Source organism: Oryctolagus cuniculus, chromosome 7, assembly GCF_964237555.1.
Source record: "Oryctolagus cuniculus chromosome 7, mOryCun1.1, whole genome shotgun sequence".
Taxonomy (NCBI): domain Eukaryota; kingdom Metazoa; phylum Chordata; class Mammalia; order Lagomorpha; family Leporidae; genus Oryctolagus; species Oryctolagus cuniculus.
Genome location: NC_091438.1, coordinates 159872406 through 159891934, shown reverse-complemented (window position 1 = coordinate 159891934; position 19529 = coordinate 159872406). Strand labels below are relative to the sequence as shown.

At 48.6% G+C, this 19529-nt stretch overlaps 1 protein-coding gene across 2 annotated transcripts; it reads right to left on the bottom strand.

Annotated features, from left to right (window-relative positions):
* Positions 1 to 14647: 14647 nt before the first annotated feature.
* UTS2 (urotensin 2) lies at positions 14648 to 19223 on the bottom strand. Of its 2 annotated transcripts, none has more exons than XM_070079368.1 (4): positions 19065 to 19223; positions 16559 to 16672; positions 15833 to 15876; positions 14648 to 14906 (listed from the first exon to the last, which is right to left on the bottom strand). In XM_070079368.1, the coding sequence occupies exons 1-4, from the start codon at positions 19165 to 19167 to the stop codon at positions 14793 to 14795; spliced, it is 375 nt and encodes a 124-aa protein (XP_069935469.1). In that variant the 5' UTR covers positions 19168 to 19223; the 3' UTR covers positions 14648 to 14792. The 2 variants fall into 2 exon arrangements, with proteins under 2 accessions (XP_069935469.1, XP_051714116.2); XM_051858156.2 differs by having other exon boundaries at positions 16517 to 16672; positions 19065 to 19207.
* Positions 19224 to 19529: the final 306 nt, after the last annotated feature.

The window sequence follows — 19529 nt, the reverse complement described above, 5'->3', positions numbered from 1 at the left end:
TGAGCGGTCGTCTGCATCAGTGTGGAGGCCGCAGAGGCTGTGTTCTCCGGGGACAGGCCATCTCTGCACAGCCACATTTACGAGTCAGGAGGGAGGAGTGTCCGTGTCATTTCTCGGACAGTTGGTGAGATTTTCCCAGAGTGCTGTATTTCAAGCCCTGTTTGTGAACTGAGTTCCCCCTGCCCTTTAAACGTTGATATCCAGGTATTAAACTTAATTCATTCAATGCTGTAAAGTATATTTTCTTTCTAACAACTGGGGTGATGGTGTACTGACAAGATTAGAATTTAGCCATCATAGTTTTTCTTAAAAAAAATCATTTATTCGAAAGGCAGGGTTATAGAGAGGGAGAAACAGAGAGGAGGGGATCTTTGATCTGCTGGTTCACGTCCCACATGGCTTATGGCCAGGGGAGGGCCACATCAAAGCCAGGAGCCTGGAACACTATGGTGGTCTCACATGGATGGCACTGCCATCTTCCACAGCCTACCCCGATGCGTTATCAGGGAAGTGGATTGGAAGTGGAGCAGCCATGACTTGTCGTGTGGGATGCTGGTGTCGCCAGCAGCTGCTCAGCCTGCTGTGCCGTGTCGCTGGCCCCAGCCATCCTTTTTCATGCACAGCTGCAGGGCAACACGTGAGTGCAGAGGACCTCGGAGCCACCTGTTGTCACTTCAGAAAGGAGGCCGTTTATAGTTTCACAAGTAACACGTCCCATTCTCAAAAGTGAACCATTTTGGTCAGTTTCTTTTTCTTCCTTTTTTTTTTTTTTTTTTTTTTTTTTTTTTTTTTTTTACATATTTTATTTATTTGACAGGCAGAGTTACAGACAGTGAGAGAGAGAGAGAGAGAGAAAGGTCTTCCCTCCGCTGGTTCACTCCCCCAAGTGGCCGCAACAGCCAGAGCTGTGCTGATCCGAAGGCAGGAGCCAGGCACTTATCCCGGTCTCCCATGCGGGTGCAGGGCCCAAGCACTTGGGCCATCCTCCACTGCATTCCCGGACCACAGCAGAGAGCTGGACTGGAAGAGGAGCAACCGGCACTAGAACGGGACCCATATGGGATGCCGGCGCCACAGGCAGAGGATTAACCTAGTGCACCATAGCACCGGCGCCGGCCCCGGTCAGTTTCTTTTAATCGTTCATGCCTTCATCTGAAAAGGCATTCTGAGATTAAACTCTAGAATCTGAGCTGACTGGGTACAGATCAGGATGAGTGTCAGTGTTTACACTTGTCTGTCTCTGTCCTCCCCTCAAGGGTAGACCTTTCCTTGAAACAATTTGGAATCTGATGATCCGAATCAAGACTGGAAGCATGGTGTTAGTGCACCTGCTGAAAACGTGTAACAGAGTGGCATCCCGCGAGCAAAAAACCCCAGCTCTGCCACTGCACTGCTCTCCTGGATTCGCTTAGGCAAGTCATTTAACTGTCTTTTTCTTTTCTTTTCTTTTCTTTTTTTTTTTTTTTTTTTTGCTTATTAGAAAAATGGATCAAATGATAAAACCTGTAGGGGCTGGTGGTGTGGTGTAGTGGGTTAAGCAACCACCTGTGACACTGGCATTTCATCCTGGAGGGCCAGTTCGAGTCCCAGCTGCTCCACTTCCAATCCAGCTCCCTGCTAACGCACCTGGGAAAGCAGTGGAAGATGGCCCAAGTGCTTGTGCCATCTGTGTGGGAGACCCAGTTGTGGCTCCTGGCACCTGGTTTCTGTCTGGCCCATCCCTGGCTGTTGTGGCCTTCCAGCCAATGGAAGATCTCTGTCCTACCCCTCTCTCTCACTGTACCTTTCAAATAAGTCTTTTTTGAAAATGATGGAATATCTTTATAGTACTTCTCTCCATACAGTTAAGCTCCAGGATAGCTGGAATTTTTTATTTACTGTCGTATTCCTGGTGTTGCAAACATTGCTTGGAACCTGTAAAATGTCCATTATCTGTTTGCTGAATGACAAAAAGGCAATTAAAGCACACACTTCCAGTGCCTGGAGCATAGCAGGTGCTCCGGAAACAGCTGTGCCTTTGGCGTTCTGCACAGTCGCTCTGACCCAGTCTCTGGGTGAGGCTGGGAAGGCTGTGCCCGTCATTTGCACATTTACATCTGTCAGTCTTTTTTTATTTTTTTTAACTTTTATTTAATAAATATAAATTTTGAAAGTACAACTTTTGGATTATAGCAGATTTCCACCCCCATAACCTCCCTCCCACCCACAACCATCCCATCTCCCACTCCCTCTCCCATCCTGTTCTTCATCAAGATTCATTTTCAATTATCTTTATATACAGAAGGTCAATTTAGTATACACTAAGTAAAGATTTCAACAGTTTGCACCCATACAGACACACTAAGTATATACTTATATATATATATATGTATAATTATATATATAAGTACTGTTTGAGTACTAGTTTGACCATTAATTCGCATAGTACAACACATTAAGGACAGAGATCCTACATGGGGAGTAAGTACACAGTGACTCCTGTTCATTTAACAATTGACACTCTTATTTATGATGTCAGTAATCACCAGAGGCTCTTGTCATGAGCTACCAAGGCTCTGGAAACCTCTTGAGTTCACAGATTCCAACTTTATTTAGACAAGGCCATAGTCAAAGTGGAAGTTCTCTCCTCCCTTCAGAGAAAGGTACCTCCTTCTTTGATGGCCCATTCTTTCCACTGGGATCTCACTCACAGAGATCTTTCATTTAGGTCATATTTTTTTTTTCACCACAGTGTCTTGGCTTTCCATGCCTGCAAAACTCTCTTGGGCTTTTTAGCCAGATCCGAATACCTCAAGGGCTGATTCTGAGGCCAGAGTGCTATTTAGGGTGTCTTCCATTCTATGAGTCTGCTGTGTATCCAGCTTCCCATGTTGGGTCGTTCTCTCCTTTTTAATTTTATCAGTTATTATTAGCAGACACTAATCTTGTTTATGTGATCCCTTTGACACTTAATCCTATCATTATGATCAATTATGAACTTAAACTGATCACTTTGGTCAGTCAGTCTTAACTCTGTTGAAGGTAAAGTTGAAGATCTGCTGGTCAGATTATTACATCATGTTTGTGCCTTTCCTCTGGTCCTTGCTTTCTGGCAATGTGTTACCGGCAACCATGGGACTAGGACCAGGCACTCTACTCCCAGTGAGCTGTCCGCAGTGTCACTCCTCGAGGCGTCTCTGAGTGGCCTGGTGCTGCACCACCAGGTAGTCATCAGGATTACAGTACATTAAACTCTGCTGCCAGGCGGTCACTAGATAAGGGCTCTGTGGCTGGTTTTGGCTGTGTAGAGGAAGGTTTGTGTTTCTTCTTATGAACAATAAATAGGTATGTTGTAGAAGTAGGGTTTCTGTTTCTTACTACAGTAAGATAGGTGTGCAATAACCTAACCCCTGGCACAATCCCCAGATAGAACATTTCCCATCGCCCTGAAAAGTCCATCTGTGTCCCTCTAGAGTGAGCCCCTGCCCTGATTCCCCGGCTTCTGGCAACACGTGATGTGCTTTCTGTCACTTGAACATCAGGTGCTGTGCATCTGTCCTGGTGAGATCCTTCCGTACTGCTGAGTAGAGGCACAGGTAGGGGTTCACCACTTGATGGCTGTCGGTCTGTGCAGCCTGCACTATCATTAGTCGACTGCCCTGAACCTCCAAGTCTTTTTGTGGATGTATATTTCCATCCCCTCGGTGCCTAGGAATGAAATTGCTAAGTCATGTGGGAAGTGTTTTTTAGAAACTACCAAGTGCTTTTCCAAGTGGCTATCCCATTTTGCATTCCTTTCAGTTTTGTGTGAGCTCCAGGTTGCCACATGGATACCCTAGCCAACATTGGCCCTCGTCCATCATTAATTTTAGCCATTCCAGTGGGTGTGCAGTGACATCTCGTTGTGGGTTTGATTTGCATTCGCCTGTTCCCTGATGACGTTAAGCATCTTTCCATGGACTTGGTCACCATCCGTGCGTCATCCTTGTGATAATCTGTTCACATTTCTTGCCCATTTAAAAAAGTTGATTGTGTTTCATTTTCCTACTAAGAAGTCTATATATATTCTGGATACAAGTCCTTTATCAGATATTTGTTTTGCAAAAATTTCCTCTCCATATGTGGCTTGCCCTTTCATTTTGTTAGTGGTACGTTGAGAAGAGAAAAAAAATTTGTTTTGATGTTGTTTACCTTACCAATGTTTTGCTTTTGTAGATTGTGGGGTTTTGTGCCCTTTTTAAGTAATCTTTGCCTAACCAGAATCTACTAACATGGTTTTCTGTGTTTTCTTCAGAGGGTTTTAATAACTTCAACTTTTTTCAGCCAGATCTGTGATCTGTTTTGAGTTAATTTTTGTATACGGTGTGAGGTAAGGGTCAATATACTTTTTTAAAAAATATTTACTTATTTATTTGAAAGGAAGAGTTACAGAGAGATTACAAAGTGAGAGAGAGAGAGATCTTCTATTCACTGGTTCACTCCCCAAATGGACTCAGCAGCTGGAGCTGGGTCGATCTGAAGCCAGGAGCTTCCTCCAGGTCTCCCTCATGGGAGCAGGGGTCCAAGTACTTGGGCCATCTTCTGCTCCCTTCCCAGGCACACTAGCAAGGAACTGGATCACAAGTGGAGCAGCCAGGCATAGCGGGTAAAGCTACTGTCCACAGTGCCGGCATTCCACAGGGGTGCTGGTTCGAGTCTCAGCTGCTCCACTTCCAATCCCACTCTCTGCTATGGTTTGGAAAAGCATTAGAAGATGGTCCAAGTCCTTGCACCGTTCCGTTTGATGTGTCGACACTGCAGTGTTGGACTTCAGTCTTCCTCTTGCTGTTCTGTGTTTCATCTTCCCTTTCTTCCTTTTGGGTAAATTATGTATTTTTTAATTCCATTTTCTCTCCAGAATTGGCTTTCCTGGATTTTCTCCTTTTTGTTTTGTTTTTGTTGTTTTTGTTGTTGTTTTAAGATTTACTATGTACATTTTTTGGTCATCATAATTTACCTGCCAATATTATAGTCATTATAATGCTTTATATGGAAGAACCTTACAACAGAGTATTTCATTCCACCCTCTTCTGTTTTGTGCTATTTTTGTCATACATTTAACATGTGTTGTAAATCCTAAAATCCTATTATTAGCTTTGTTTTAGTCAATTACCTTTTACAGAGGGTAGTATTTTTGTTTGCTTCATGTTAATTGTCTCAAAGCCAATGAGGGGGCCAGCGCTGTGGCAAAATGGGTTAAAGCCCTGGCCTGAAGCGCCGGCATCCCATATGGGTGCCGGTTCTAGTCCTGGCTGCTCCTCTTCCAGTCCAGCTCTCTGCTGTGGCCTGGGATAGCAGTAGAAGATGACCGACCCATGTGCTTGGGTCTCTGCACCATGTGGGAGACCCAAAAGAAGCTCCTGGCTCCTGGCTTGGATTGGCACAGCTCCGGCTGTTGAGGCCATCTGGGGAGTGAGCCAACAGATGGAAGACCTCTCTCTCTGTCTCTACCTCTCTCCATGTAACTCTGTCTTTCAAATAAATAAAAATAAATAAGTCTTTAAAAAAAAAAAACAAATAACAACAACAACAAATGCCAATGAGAAGGATCTGGAAGGGTGAAATGCAAGATAGGAAAGGGATGACCTAGGGCTCCATGGAAACTGTCAGTAGTGGGCCTGGGGATAGGGGCTCCTCAGCCACACCAGGAGGGGCCGAGGAAGGTTGGGGGGGGGGCGTTTATGCTTGGAATCGGGCAGGTGGTGCATTTCCTTCTGCTGGTTCTTTTTCCTCGGAGAAGAGTGAGAGTGAGGGCGGTAAGGGGGAGTGGAGAACAGCTGCTGGGGGAGGCGGAAGAGCCCTGCAGCAGGGTGCCCAGCCTGGCGCTCCTGTTCCCATTGAGGCTCATGGTGGTTGAGCACCATGCACCTGTGCTGTGTGGCTTTCTCCTCCTGTTTGGCTGCCTGGGCTTGTTGGAAAGTCAGTGATTGGCTCTGCCTGAGCTGATGCTTCGACAGCAGTGAAGAGTCAAAAGGGAAAAGATGCCCACGGTGTCACGAGTCTGAGATACTGAAAGATGAACTGTGGACTCCAAGGTGAAGAACAAGGGAACCAAAGAGATCAAAGCAGTGGAGCACATTTGTAGGGAGCAGCTGAGCAAGCAAATGAGAAAGCAAAGTTGGGATGTTGGTGGTTTGGGAGGTGGAACAGCTGTGGGGGATGGTAAGGAGGGGATGTCGTCTCAGGATGGACAGCTGATGAGGCGTGGGGGAGGAGCCAGGAGGAAACTGAGGCTGAGTGCTGCCTGCAGGGCGGCCAGAGTTCCCTGGACAGGGGTGAGCAGCACTGTCGTCACTTGCCAGGGTCTTGTTCTTTTCCTAAATTCAATACTTTTTCTCTTTTTGATTATTTGTTTTTTAATTTTTAATGGTAACAGTTTTTATCATTTTGCCATATTCACTTCATAGTAGACACTTGAATATGTGCATATATACACTGCTTTTTCTTGAAAACCAGGGTGTTAGCGTGAAAAGGTGGGCTTCCCGATAGCAGTCAGAGTGAGGAGAGAAGGGTGCATCCTGGCGTCCAGGTTGGGTCTCTGCAATGTGTTCTGATGGTGTTGCTGGTGGTTTCCGGCAGGAAGCAGTGACAGCAGAGACTTTGCTGGTGGCAGTCGTTCTGTGGGAGTCTCCCCAGGTGGGCAGCGAGCTCAGAGTGCACAGGAGGAATCATGGCTCAAGACAGCTGAGAAGTCCGACTGGAGAGTGCAGAACAAACTCCCACCTCCGTTCTCAAACTCACCAGGTGCCCAAGAGGTAAGACCGCACGTTAGACATCCCACTCAGTGTTATGTTTATGGTTTCTTAATGTGTTTTTAGTACAGAATGACTTCTTGATGTTTTATACATGCCGTGAGAAAATTGTATTTTCAAATTCATTCATTTGAAGTCAAGTGACAACGATGTACAGTCCAGGATGGTGGTGGAAGTCACGTGTATTCAGCTCCCGACTAAGGAATGGGGCGCATGCAGGGAGCCCAGCAGGCAAGGCCGGTGCTGTCCAAGGCGGCAAGCCAGTAAGCTGGTGCCAGGCTTCCTTTGCAGGCTGTGGACTTTCCCCCGTTCTGAAGGGAAAGAGCTGCAGCAAGTGTGTTCGTCTCTGTTGCTTCACGGAAACATGAAACAGGTTTCCCATGCAGGACAGAGCTCTGCCTGACCAGCCTGATAAAGAAGTGATTGTTCTTTTTTAAACATGTGCGTCACGTGTGAACAAGCAATGGGGAGGACATTGCCAGTCATGAGCCGGGCTACTCTCCGATGCCTCATTCAGGACCCCTGAGGTGTGTGTGTTTATTTTCAGGGCTCAGTAGTGGTATTGAAAAAAGACTAGATAGCACTAGATCGCACGAGGCAGCAACAGCCCCTGTCTTCTCGTGGGCAGAAGGAAGAGCTCGCCCAGGTGCACTCCTGGAGTCAGAACCACATGTCCATCAGGAACGAGACAGCTGGCCTGCACCGAGGCATCTGTGCCGGATCCCTGAAGGCCTCAATTCTCCCCACGGCCTCTGCAGGGTGATTCTGTCCCTGCTTTGTTGATGCGTCTGTAGATGGTAAACAAGCAGTCGCAGCCTGGGGGTTCTCTGGATTCTGAGTCTGGGATGGTGAAGAGTAAAGGCCCTGCTGTGACGTGTGGTTGATGAGGGAGCAGAGGGGTGAGGTGCACCTGCACATGTTGGAAGGAATGAAAGCTGCAGACTGACACCCGAGACACCTGGTGTTCACACCTGGCAGGACTTTGGTGTGACCACTCTGCTGTTCTGAGGGCTTCTCAGTGAGATCATCTGTGAACAACCAGTGGTGCCAACTGGTGGTGGCGGCGGCCGGAGTGATAGTGATGAGGACTGTACTCATGATGAGCTCTTCGTTTCCACAAGAATCAAAATATAGGAGCAGGCATCTAGCCGAGTGCCAGGACCTGGGTTCGATTCCCAGCTCTAGCTCCTGATTCCAGCTTCCCACCAGTGCAGACTGGAGGAGCCAGTGATGTGGTTCCTAACAGGCAAGTGGGACACCTGGGATTCAGCCTGCCTGCAGCCCTGGGCCAGCCTGGGCATGTGGGGAGTAAGCCAGCAGATAGGAGCTCTTTCTCTCTCCTCCTGCCCCCCCATCTCTGCCTCTCAAATAAAAATTTTTTAAATGTGGGAGGGTGAAGAGTCAAGTTAAAGTTTTAACAGAAAATAAAGTTAGACGTCCAAGAAAGTATGAGATTAAGGCTTATGAAAGTCACTTAAAGCCTCCCCACCACAACCCCTTTTAAAAACTGAGTAACACTTTTTTGGTTGTGGGAAAATGCACACAGTGCACAGGAAGTGTGGGGCCCCGAGGGGTCAGCACATCCGGTTGGTTTCTCAGCCGTCATCACCACTCGCTCTCCACTCGGCTCATCTGCGAGCCCAGGTGGTGCCACTGAGCTGTAACCCATCCTGCCCCTCAACCCTGTGACCACTGTTCTGCCTCCGCCGGAACACGTTCGATGACGCTGGGCGCCTCGGGTGAGTGGAGTCACAGTGACTTCGTGACCAGCTTCTGTCTGGACCCCAGCTCTGCTTCTGTCACCGTTTCCACCCTTTCGCTTTCCACCTATTTCTGTCTAGATCTGAAGTGAGTCTCTTGCAGGTAGCACAGAGCAGGGTCATGTTTTTTTTAACCTACTCTGCCAGTCTCTGCCTTAAAGTAATTTCTGATGAGGAGGGGCCTCCTATGTCACTTGCTGTCTGCGTACACCTTACAACGTTTTGTCCCTTGTTTCTTGTGCTGCCGTCTTCTTTTGGGTCTGGTTGATTCTTTGCAGTGCAATTGGTCTGGGGCTGACGTTGACCCACACTCGCTGCAGCTGCCCACCCAGGCCTCCCCTGGGCGATGCCGGCATCCCACAGACTCCAGAGCTCCCAGGCGGTGACAGCGGACGGATTCCAGAGCCGATGGCTGTCTGGAGAGGGAGACAGGCTCCCATGCTTCCTGCTCCACTGTCTGTGCAGAACCCCTCCCGACGCCCAGTGTTGAAGAAGAGTGAGCAGTGTCAGACTGGTTCTGGAACCTCGCTAGAAAGCAGGTGTTGGGCCATCTACATGCCTTTGTTGTGTGAAGGGTATATGAAGAGTGTGCACCAAAACAACTTACCTGTGCCAGGTAACACGTGAGCCAACGGCAGACCCCGTGTTCACCCATGATCCCCTGGAGCTGCAGTGGGGCTGAAAGATGCCCACCACCTGGGGACAGCTCGTCTGTCACGGTGTGGCGCAGTGCAGCACTCGCCCGTGTGGTGCACCTGCTCTGCCAGCTGTGAAAAGCAGAACGCGTACGCGCTGCCTGCACTGTGTGATGGCTGGCTGTGAGGCTAGACCACGGTGGTGCTGTTCTGTGCGTTTGCTTTCCTCAGGGCTCAAGCGTGCACTGCTGCTTCCGGCAAGGCTTGCCGAGAAACGGTTGCATGGCCAGGCTGGCAGCAGCGCCTGCATCTCATGGCTACCACATCTGTTGATCGCAGGGAGGCCAGGTGGAGTGACAGGCCTGTACGGGCTCGTTGGTGTGAGTCACTCTATGATATCCACACAGCGAGGAATTGCCTAGCGACACATTTCTCAGAGTGCACTGTTAAGCGGCACATGACTGTATTTAAATAATTTCTGTCATTTACCGTCTAATAATAAAGAACCAGCTGCATTTGGATATTTGAGGACATGAATAAGTTGGGGAGTTAGAAGTATGTTGCTTGGCCAGCCTTCTGTTGATTCTAAAACTGCAGATGACACCAACATCAGATCACTTGCCTGCCTTGATCTTTTTGGAGAGCTGTGTCACTGGGGAAACCAGAGAGCTCCTCGATGATGCTGCAGAATCCTGCAGCCCGGACCTGGCAGAAGACAGTGCCTGAGCACCTGTGGGGATCCCTGCTTGGCCTTTCCCAGACAGGCAGGGTGAGCAGCCCTCTGTGGACCCTTCAGTCACCACGAGGGTACCCTGTTAGGTACTTTCCCATTTTGATTCTGTTAATACCATTTTTCTGAAGCACATGTTGTCTGTAGAATCCTCTCTCTGTTCCTGATGTATTAAATCTTCTCGTATAGCCATCTTCTAAAGAAATTGGATTGGGGCCTGTGCTGTGGCACAGCGGGTTAAAGCCCTGGCCTGAAGCGCCGGCATCCCACATGGGCACCAGTTCTAGTCCCGCCTGCTCCACTTCCGATTCAGCTCTCTGCTATGGCCTGGGAAAGCAGTGGGAGATGGCCCAAGTGCTTGGGCCCCTGCACCTATGTGGGAGACCTGGAATAAGCTCCTGGTTTTGGATCAGCGCAGCTCTGGCCATTGTGGCCATCTGGGGAGTGAACCAGTGGATGGAAGATCTCTCTCTCTCTCTTTGCCTCTCTCTGTAACTCTGTCTTAAAAAAAAAAAAAAAAAAGAAAGAAGGAAATTGTATTGCCTCTAAGGGGTAGTGTGTGACAAAACCTCATTTTAGACATCACACGAAGTGAGCTGTAATGAGAAGTGTGGCCAAATAGAGCCCCAGACGTTCGCCTCGGTTGTGTTGCTCTGTTATGGAACTGTTCTGTTAGAGTACTTGAAGAAATCCCACTTAGAGGTCACAGACTTTTCATCATGATATCTGTTAATGTAACACATCCAGCCAGGCATCGTGTGGCCTGGTACCTCCGTTCCATAACTAAGAGAGAACTTTGTGGTTTTGTCAGAGCGCTTTACAACACAGTATCCACTGGTGGATCTAGAAATACCTCATTTTTAGGGTTGAACTTAATCTTCATTCTTTTTTTTTTCTAGTGGTTCTTTATTTATGTAGACATTATCTTTATTCTTATAAATGCCTTTCCTGTTGATTTTCCACCTCACACTGAAATTCTGAGAGTCTTGGATTAGAAATTGATCAGCTTACCCTGAGCTTATTATTTGAAGAGTTCAAGTTCACATTTTCATTTGTAATGTTCACACAAGTGCTTCTCACTCAGCCCATGGTGTTTGCTTTATAACATTTTCATTTTAAAAATACTCGTGGTCAAATATTTGACAAATATTTAAAAATGATGATTTCAAAAGTTAGTTAATATTGTTTCCATGTGTTCGTATGTTTAAATGTTCAGTCTCACCACAACTAACAGTTTACTCTTTCCTTCCATCCAATTCACATGAAAGAGCTCTCTCCATCTCCAGCCTGTTTGCCTCTGAGCAGGGCAAGTGTTGTGGGAACTGTGCCGTGAGAAAAACGTTCTAGGGAGCCCAGCAGCTAGCGCGGGGTGCTGCGATGCCTCCTGTCCTGCTCTCTGCCACTCGTAGCCGTGACTCCGAGGCCGTGTGTGTGACTGTTCACGTGCTAAGTCAGCTCACTCACCACTGCTCATAGGGAAGGCTGTGTGATTCCTCTCAGATGTGAGTGATCAGCGGAATCCCTACCCACGCAGAGGAGCAAAGGGGGCACAAGGAAGTGAAGGTTACAGTAACCTTTTTTTAAACTTGCAGCCCACTAACATTTTTGTTTGCTGTTTTGTTTCTGTTTTAGGAAAACATTTCTTCTTTGACATGTTAAATAAAGCATCTGAGAATGATTAGAATTGATCTTTTTATCCATGACAACTGCCAGACACCCTAACTTCCCCAAACCCCTGTAGCTTGGAGTTCCTTTCTGAAGTAGTTTTCTGGGTGGAAATCGGTGTCAAAATCCTTTTCAAATGCTGCTTTGACATCTCTTGGTGTTTTCTAACACTGAGCAGTTCCATGCAGATATCCTTTTCTTGAAGACATTCATGTTCTAGCCACCCTGATGTTTAAACGTTTTCTGAGGCCTTTGTGTGTTGATAACTCATATGGTATCTTTCCCCATAGTGAAAAATCAGATTTAAACAGTCATTCAGTTTCCATCTTGTCCACCAGCGAGCCTCTGTAGTAGCAAAGTTTTGAATTGTGCAAATCAGAAATGGCACATGTAGCCGCCAGGGTCATCCTGCATTCACAGATGAATATTGTGGAACTTGGGTCTCTAATAATAGGAACCTTCCTCCCGTTATTTCTAGATGGCATCTGAGTTTGCCTGTTTCCTGCCTTCAGATACTTTTTATGAAGTGTGGTGTACGCATTTGATCGACACTGGTGCCTTCATAAGCAGGCCGGGAACCTGTCAGACCTCTTCGTGGCCCATGATGAGTCAGCATGGAGGCTGGCTGTGCTGCTGAAGGCGGCCATGGGCTCAGCAGTGGTGACTGCTGCCCCCCAGGGGGCTTTGCCCAGCTTAAACTTCAGTGTTCAAGTTTATTCACTCTAGTCATGACCATAGGAATTGATAATAAAAATGTCTATTGTAGGTTTCAGCGTTTACATGAGTATTGTTGTAAATTGAAATTTTCCTCGTACTGCATCAACAAATGTTTGCTCTGAATTTGTTTCCTGTCTATGGAAGCAAATGATGTCAGGGTGTCACTTGGAAGTGAATGACGTCACAGAGTGTCCCTTAGAAGTGCTCATCAGGGTCCGTGAGGGCCCTCACGTCAGGTTAGCAGGACCCTTCTCAGTTCTCAGCAGTGTTTTGCATTTGCTGTTGCCATGCAGAAGGTGGGACTTGTTACATTCATTCGCTTGTTAGAATTTATTGGCTCCTGAATCTATGCACATATTTTTAATACTTACTAATCTTAATGCCAAATTTATAACATTTATAATGCCAAATTACTCTTATAACTTATATAGGGTGATCACAGCTGCTTCACAAAGTCTGGCAGTGCAACCGCTGGAAATAAAATCCAGAAATTATAGAGCAAGATCCAGAAGCTCAGAGGGCTTTTGTAGTGTTACACACTGTTTCCTTTCACAAAGACAGCAGTGATACCAAGAGGGGGAAAGCAGCTCGGTATTGGTCCAGTGTGCATCGCTGTGGCGGACTAAGTGCTTCATGCGAATGGTTTTGCTTAACCCCCGCAGCCACCGATGTCGTCAGTGTTGTTGGTGACCTCGGCTTGCAGAGGAGGAGACCAAGGCAGAGGAGTGAGTCGGCACAGCCAGGGAGGACTGAGTGTGGGGTTCGGGGTCTGACCGTAGCGTTCTGACTGCAGATCCCCATCTGCAAAACAACTGCCTGTCGGCTGTGGAGCAGGTAAGAGACTTGGGGGTTTCCCACAGTGGGACTCCACCCTGCGGTCACTCTGGTACCAGGTGGTTTTGGGCATCGGAGTTCTATTTCAGAGAACCGGTGCCAGTTTAACTTCAGCGAGAAACAGCTGGCCCCAGCCCCGCCCTCGCTGTAGTTCGTGTTTCTGAAACGAGGCGCCCGCTCCTCTGCTTGGACACCTGTTTCCTTGCAGATGTGTTCCTAACGCCTCACACCTGTGCTCCGAGACACGTGCACTGTTTGCTGCCCGTCTGCACCTGCCGCCTCGGCGCGTCCTCTGGGAAGGGCACGGCCCAGCACGGAGCACAGGCTCCGGGCTCCGAGCCACCCAGAGTTCTCCTGGGTGTGGGCTTCCAGCTCCGAGCCACCCAGAACTCCTGGGAGCTCACAGATCTTCTGTACAGACAGAAGCTATATTTCTGTAGATGTATTAGCAGAATATAAATTAGTGTTTACACATGTGTGGTTTTTAGGAAGAAATACCCAGGGCTGGCGCTGTGGTATGTCAGGTTAAACCACTGCCTGCACCATATGGGCACCAGTTTGAGTCCCAGTTGCTCCAGTTCCATTCAGCTCACTACCAATACATGTGGGAAAGCAGTGGAAGATGGCCCAAGTCCTTGGGCCCCTTTATCCACATGGGAGGCCCAGATGAAGCTCCTGGCTCCTGGCTTCAGCCTGGCCAATCCCTGGCAGTTGCAGCCATTTGGGGAGCAAGCCAGTGAATGAAAGATCTTTCTAACTCTGCTTTTCGAATAAATCTTTAAAAATAAAGAAATGACAAGAGATGTGCAGGTGTCTTCCCTCGCATGAGCAGACATTCTGAGCTCACAGGGGCTGGGATCAAGCAGGCCTTGGTGTTCAGGGCTCATGTTTGAAGCACTCAGTGCTGGACAAGTGAGCTCGTGGCCGTCCTCAGCCTTCACCTGCAGCCAGCCTTCATTCAGATCTTTTTCTAGGCTTGGAAAGTAATAACTTGTGTTACCATCTTTAAGTGTTAAGAGAGAACATAATAGCTAAGATAATACAGTTTACTGAAGTGATTTGTAGTTTAATGATTCTAACTATATTTTGTTTTTAGGAGTTTCTTAGTATTTTATTCCATTCACTTACTGGTTTTATTTATTTATTTTTTTTAATTTGAAACAGAGATAGGCAGACAGAGATCTCTTATCTACTGGTTCACTCCCCAAATGCCTGCAAGAGCCAGGCCTGGACCATGCCAAAGCCAGGAGCCTGGAACTCAGTCCAGGCCTCCCATGTGGGTAGCAGGACCTCAAGCACTTGAGCCCACACCTGCTTCCCAGAGCACACATTAGTGAGGAGCTGACATCAGAAGCAGAACCAGAACTCAAACCCAGACACTCCAATATGGGATGTGGGCTTCCAAAGCAGTAGCTTAACACCGTGCTGAATTCATACCCCTGGCTTCACTTTTAAGTTCTGAAAGAATTCCATAGGGTGAATTGAAATAAAAATTACAGGTTTTAAGATAATGTTTATGAATAACCACTCATGTTCTTTGCAAAACATAGAGGATTTATTTTTCCAAATAATAACAGGGTGTGGTTTGCCTAGTTGTTCCTCACGCTGTTTTCAAGTCAAGCATTTATATTTTTAATGTTCTGAGCTGGATGTTTCTGAACTAATAGATGGCCGTGTCCCTTCAGACGCAGTATTTCCAGAAGCACTCGGAGGGAGTCCCACGTTTCTTATACTGTTTCCTGGTTCTGGCCAAAAGATGACTCAGCAGAATGTTTGGACCTTGTCCGGAGAAAGCCTGAAATGAGAGTGAGCCAAACAAAAGGCAGGATAAGTTGTCAGTGAATTAGGAATCCTACGAGTCTTCAGCAAGACGCACGTCCAACCTTTAGCAGGTGCCGGCTCTGGGCTGGCACGGGGACCAGAGTGCTGCATGTTCAGTGGGGCTCCCTGTGCCGAGTGGCTGACCCCTCCTTGAGCCTGTGTGTCCGGGTATTCATGTTTGCGGGGTGCATTTTTGCTAGAATGTTAATGAGTGTCACACTCAAAAAGGTGTCCCTGGAAATGTCTGGCAAGTGCTTGACTAGAGCTCATTAGAATCCTTTGTGCTGCGATCCTGGAGGCCCAAACATGCTCAGAGGCACTGGCGGCAGTGGGTGGCCAACAGGATGGCCGTGAGGACACACCAGAGTCCGTCATTCCCTGTTAGTGTGTCCACCGCGCCCGAGAGAATTCCCTAGAAACCCTTCTCCCTCTGCACGGGTTCCCCCTCGGCGTCTCACAGCAGCACTCTTCCCCTCTCCACGTGCGCAGGAACCTCCTGGGGAAGCCGCGGGGTTCGGGGAAGTGGGGACATCGGGGAGGTGCCCAAGATTCCGTGTCCCGGGCTTCCAAGGACACCAGGGCCCCTGGCTGTGGGCTGACTGTCGCCACGAGGACGAGCCCACACAGCAGACGACGTGCTTCAGAGCGGGCCCTCATCTGCGTTTCTCTTCTCTTGCAACCGGTTAGAACTCGTCCAAACTGGCAATGGATACGTTCTTGTTGCTTCCAGATTTTATAGGAGTCAAAATTTGGAAAATTAACGCTTTGAAACGACACTGGCCCATTGTTTCCAGGTGCGGCTTCCACCCAGAACATTGCCATGGCTCAAGATGGTAGGTCCTGGGGGACGCCTGGCATGTTCCCCTTAGTGCACACCCAGCACCACAAGCAGTCACTCACCTGCTTCAGATTTCCTCGTGGGTTGAAAATGTCGGTCTGAGGATCTGCAAAACAGTTTGGAAACCAGTGCCTCAGCTCTCCCACTTCTGCCTCAGCTTGTTTTCAAACGTGGCGCGGCGAACGCGGCTAAGGGGTTCTGCCTGTCCACGCTGCAGTGATGTTGGCTTGGATGCAGACAGGCAGGCCCTCTTCTTGCCTGGAACTCCCAGGACTCGGCATTGCCCCCAGGGACCTCGCAGATGAGCAGTTTGTCCAAACCGCAACAGAAGCACTCGTATCTGTGGGACAGGCCCGTCCTGTTGCCAGCGCACCTGAGCACGCGTGGCAGCGCTTGCGAGGGCACAGATGGGAAGCAGCCCCGCTGGCCACGGGCGTCGGCTCAGGGTGACTGAGCGGGCGCTGTGCGCTTTCCCGGATGCCTCACAGTAGCCCTGTTACCATTGCTGTTCCCTACGAAACTGCACTCGCTAGAATGACCTCGCACCCACAAAAACTAAGTGAAAGCCACACAGAAGGCGCAAAGGCTGAGGTGCCGGGCAGAACCTCGCACTGGCCGGGAGCTCCCGGGGCAGGGGAAGCTGAAGGCGGCAGAGGGCCGCGCGCGGGCCAGCAGGGGAGGCTGCCAGGGCCCAGCGCTGGCTCCGTGCCGCCCCCTCTGTGTTCCAAAGCTGGGTGTGACCTCACCTGAGGATGTGAGCAAGGAGACCACCGGGAGAGGCACCGTACCTGCTTCCCGCAGCCTGGCGCTGCGGCCGGCACCCAGCATCTCCGGCCCCGGCTGCAGAACGACGGGAGTGCGCTCCAGCGCCCCCAGAGGCTCCCTGGTGTCTCGGCTGCGAGCTGTGGAGCAGGAACAGACACGGGGTGGGGGGTGGGGGGGTCTCCACTTCAGCCGGTTGTCTTCAGGCATCTCTTGGGAGTCCCCAGGGCAGTGAAACATGCCTGGAACACCCTCAGGTGCGGGGTTGTGATCGGGTGTGTGTCAGAGTAGATGTCAGGGCCATGGCTGCAGTGCCCACCCACTCCTTGCTGCCCGGGGAGGACCCAGCCCCCCAGGCACTGCGGGCAGGAGAGGGCTGAGCCTGCTTTCTTGAGACCCAGTTTCTGCTCAGGAAGTCTGACTCGTCCTGCCCCCCGTTTACCCACGGCTGCTGCCGCCTTCTGCTTCTGGCTGTGTGGTGAGGAGGCTGGACTAAGAGGAGGCAAAGATGGTGGGGTTTCCCGTTAAGCAGACGGGCTGGGGCACAGGTTATCTCACCGGACCTCCAGACCCAGTCAAAATTGTTACACTTGGGAAGAGGTCAGCTTCCAAATGATCCGTAAGGAACTTGGCTGGCGTTTCTGGTGTGAAACTGGTGCAACGACGTGGCATACAACGTGATGGGAAGTTGGGGAGAGTGTGGTAAGTGACCGTGAGGTACAGTAGGCACTGCGGAGGTGCAGTGGGTGTGTGTGAGGTGAGGTTAGTGTGTGGAGTGAGGGAAGTATGTGTGAGGTGTGGTAGGCGCGCCCAAGGCAGGGTAAGTGGGGTGTGGTAGGTACACCTGAGGTAGGGTAGGCGTGTGAGGTGAGGTTAGGGTATGAGGTGAGGTAGGTGCATGTGAGGTGAGGTAAGTGTGTGAGGTGTGGTAGATGCGTGTGAGGTGAGGTTAGGGTATGAGGTGAGGTAGGCACTCATGAGGTGAGGTTAGTGTGTGAGGTGTGGTAGATGCGTGTGAGGTGAGGTTAGGGTATGAGGTGAGGTAGGCACTCATGAGGTGAGGTTAGTGTGTGAGGTGAGGTTATGTGTGTGAGATGAGGTAGATGTGTGTGAGGTGTGGTAGATGCGTGTGAGGTGAGGTTATGTGTGTGAGGTGTGGTAGATGTGTGTGAGGTGAGGTAGGCGCGTGTGAGGTGAGGTAGGCACGTGTGAGGTGAGGTAGATGTGCATGAGGTGTGGTAGGCGCGAGTGGAGTCCAGTAGGTGTGTGTGAGGAGAGGTTGGTGCGTGTGAGGTGTGATAGGTGCCTGAGGCGCAGTGAGTGGAGATGGCGTCCAGTGAGTTCTCCTGGTGCTACTGCGCTGGGGTTGGAGGCCCTGGGAGCTGGGCTGGGAAGCCACAACACAGCCCCAGCTGCAGGCGTGCACATACTGACCTCCCACAGAGATTAGAGACAATACAGCATTATAGCACACTGGAGCACATTCCTGCATTTTTCAAGAATGTTACTGAAAAATCTATAAAATTTTATCAATATAAATGTTTGTCATGAAGGATCATTTATTTAGAGACAAATGATAAAATTCCAAGGTCAGCTGCCGCCTGTCTAGAATGTGATTGAGATGTTACTCTCGTTTCATCTAAGTTTTAAAAATTCTAACTGCAGATTGTTGAGGGTGACAGTAATAACTGAGCACCCCTGATTTCATCATATGATTTTCCCTGTTCCTTTTTAAATAGAAGAGCTGGTGAGGTCCATGCCATTTTGGCCATTAGGGGCTGCTTTTGAGCTCTGTGACCAGCAGTTGGCTGACGGCGCTTGAATGATCACAGTGCTCAGGAGTCATCAGAAAGATGCTTGGGAAAAACTTTCAGAGCAGAGAAATGATAAAACCAATGCTTAGAGGGTGTTTTTCTTTTAAAATCTAAAAGTATCCAGAATTAAAGACAACATTAAATCCAGTTAAATTTTATATAGTCAGTCTTTCCATCTATTAAAGGTAATAGCAAAATAAGTATCTACTTACAGATTTTTAAAAATCCAACTTAGGCTTGAACTAAATGAGAATACTTGGAAGCCTACAATGTCCCTAACTCCCACATGCCACTTCATTTTTAATGAACATTTTTGTTTCATACAACACATGTCAGGTGATTACTTTTAATATAAGATCAAATAAATACAGTATTAATCTATAACGGAAACAACCAGTTCTACATTCAGCCAGCTCATTTGAAATAAGAACTAAAAGTAATGAGGTTTTAAATTCAGGTCCATTTTTAAAATTGGAAAAAATAGCTTGGCCCCAAAAAGAGTTTGAATTGCAGAGCTTCCTCCCGTGATCATACTTTAGGGAGGGAACCTGTCCCCATCCCTAAGTCTCAGATGTGCAGTGAGGATCCTCTAATGATCTTTTCATAAGCAGGGCTACTGATAGAAGTTTCCTTTAAGCAGGAACCCCATCTTTATCTCTAACACTGCTCTAAACCAGGGAGGGTCTCAGGCTTACCATAGAGAGGAAAATCATCTTACCTGAGGGCTGAAAGGACGCTTCCCCCGAGCCAAGGATGGGGAGAGCGGAGACAGGCTTTAAGAGTGCTATAAAAAGCAGACAGCAGGAGGCCAGCTTACACATGATGGGAGAGAGAGAAACCTTCCTTCTCGGCTCTGTGGCACTGGACTTCCAACTTGCTCCTTTCCGTTCTGTGATCACCGATTATATATATCATCCTATGACCTCATATCATCCCCTCCAAAAAAATAAACTTATTGGCTATGGAGGCTCAAAGGCAATCACTTTGCATTGATGTAATTTTTCAAGGTACCAATTCATAGACAATAAATTTGCTGTCTCGTAGCCTCGTATACAAAGGAGGTGTCATGAAGGACAGTGAAGTTTATAAGTCTGGCAACAGGAGCAGCAGCAATAAATCATGAGTTAAGGAAAGGGTCAGACACGAAGTGGCCACAGCAGAGAGGCATGGATTTATGAGTCCC

Excerpts from the sequence above, each read along its gene's own strand:
- UTS2 (XM_051858156.2), bottom strand. The coding sequence starts at position 19,167 with ATGTGTAAGCTGGCCTCCTGCTGTCTGCTTTTTATAGCACTCTTAAAG. Across the intron at positions 16,673-19,064 it reads AGCGTCCTTTCAGCCCTCAG|CTCGCAGCCGAGACACCAGG; the intron begins GTAAGATGATTT and ends CCTGCTCCACAG. Across the intron at positions 15,877-16,516 it reads CTCCTTGCTCACATCCTCAG|ATCCTCAGACCGACATTTTC; the intron begins GTGAGGTCACAC and ends ACTGTTTTGCAG.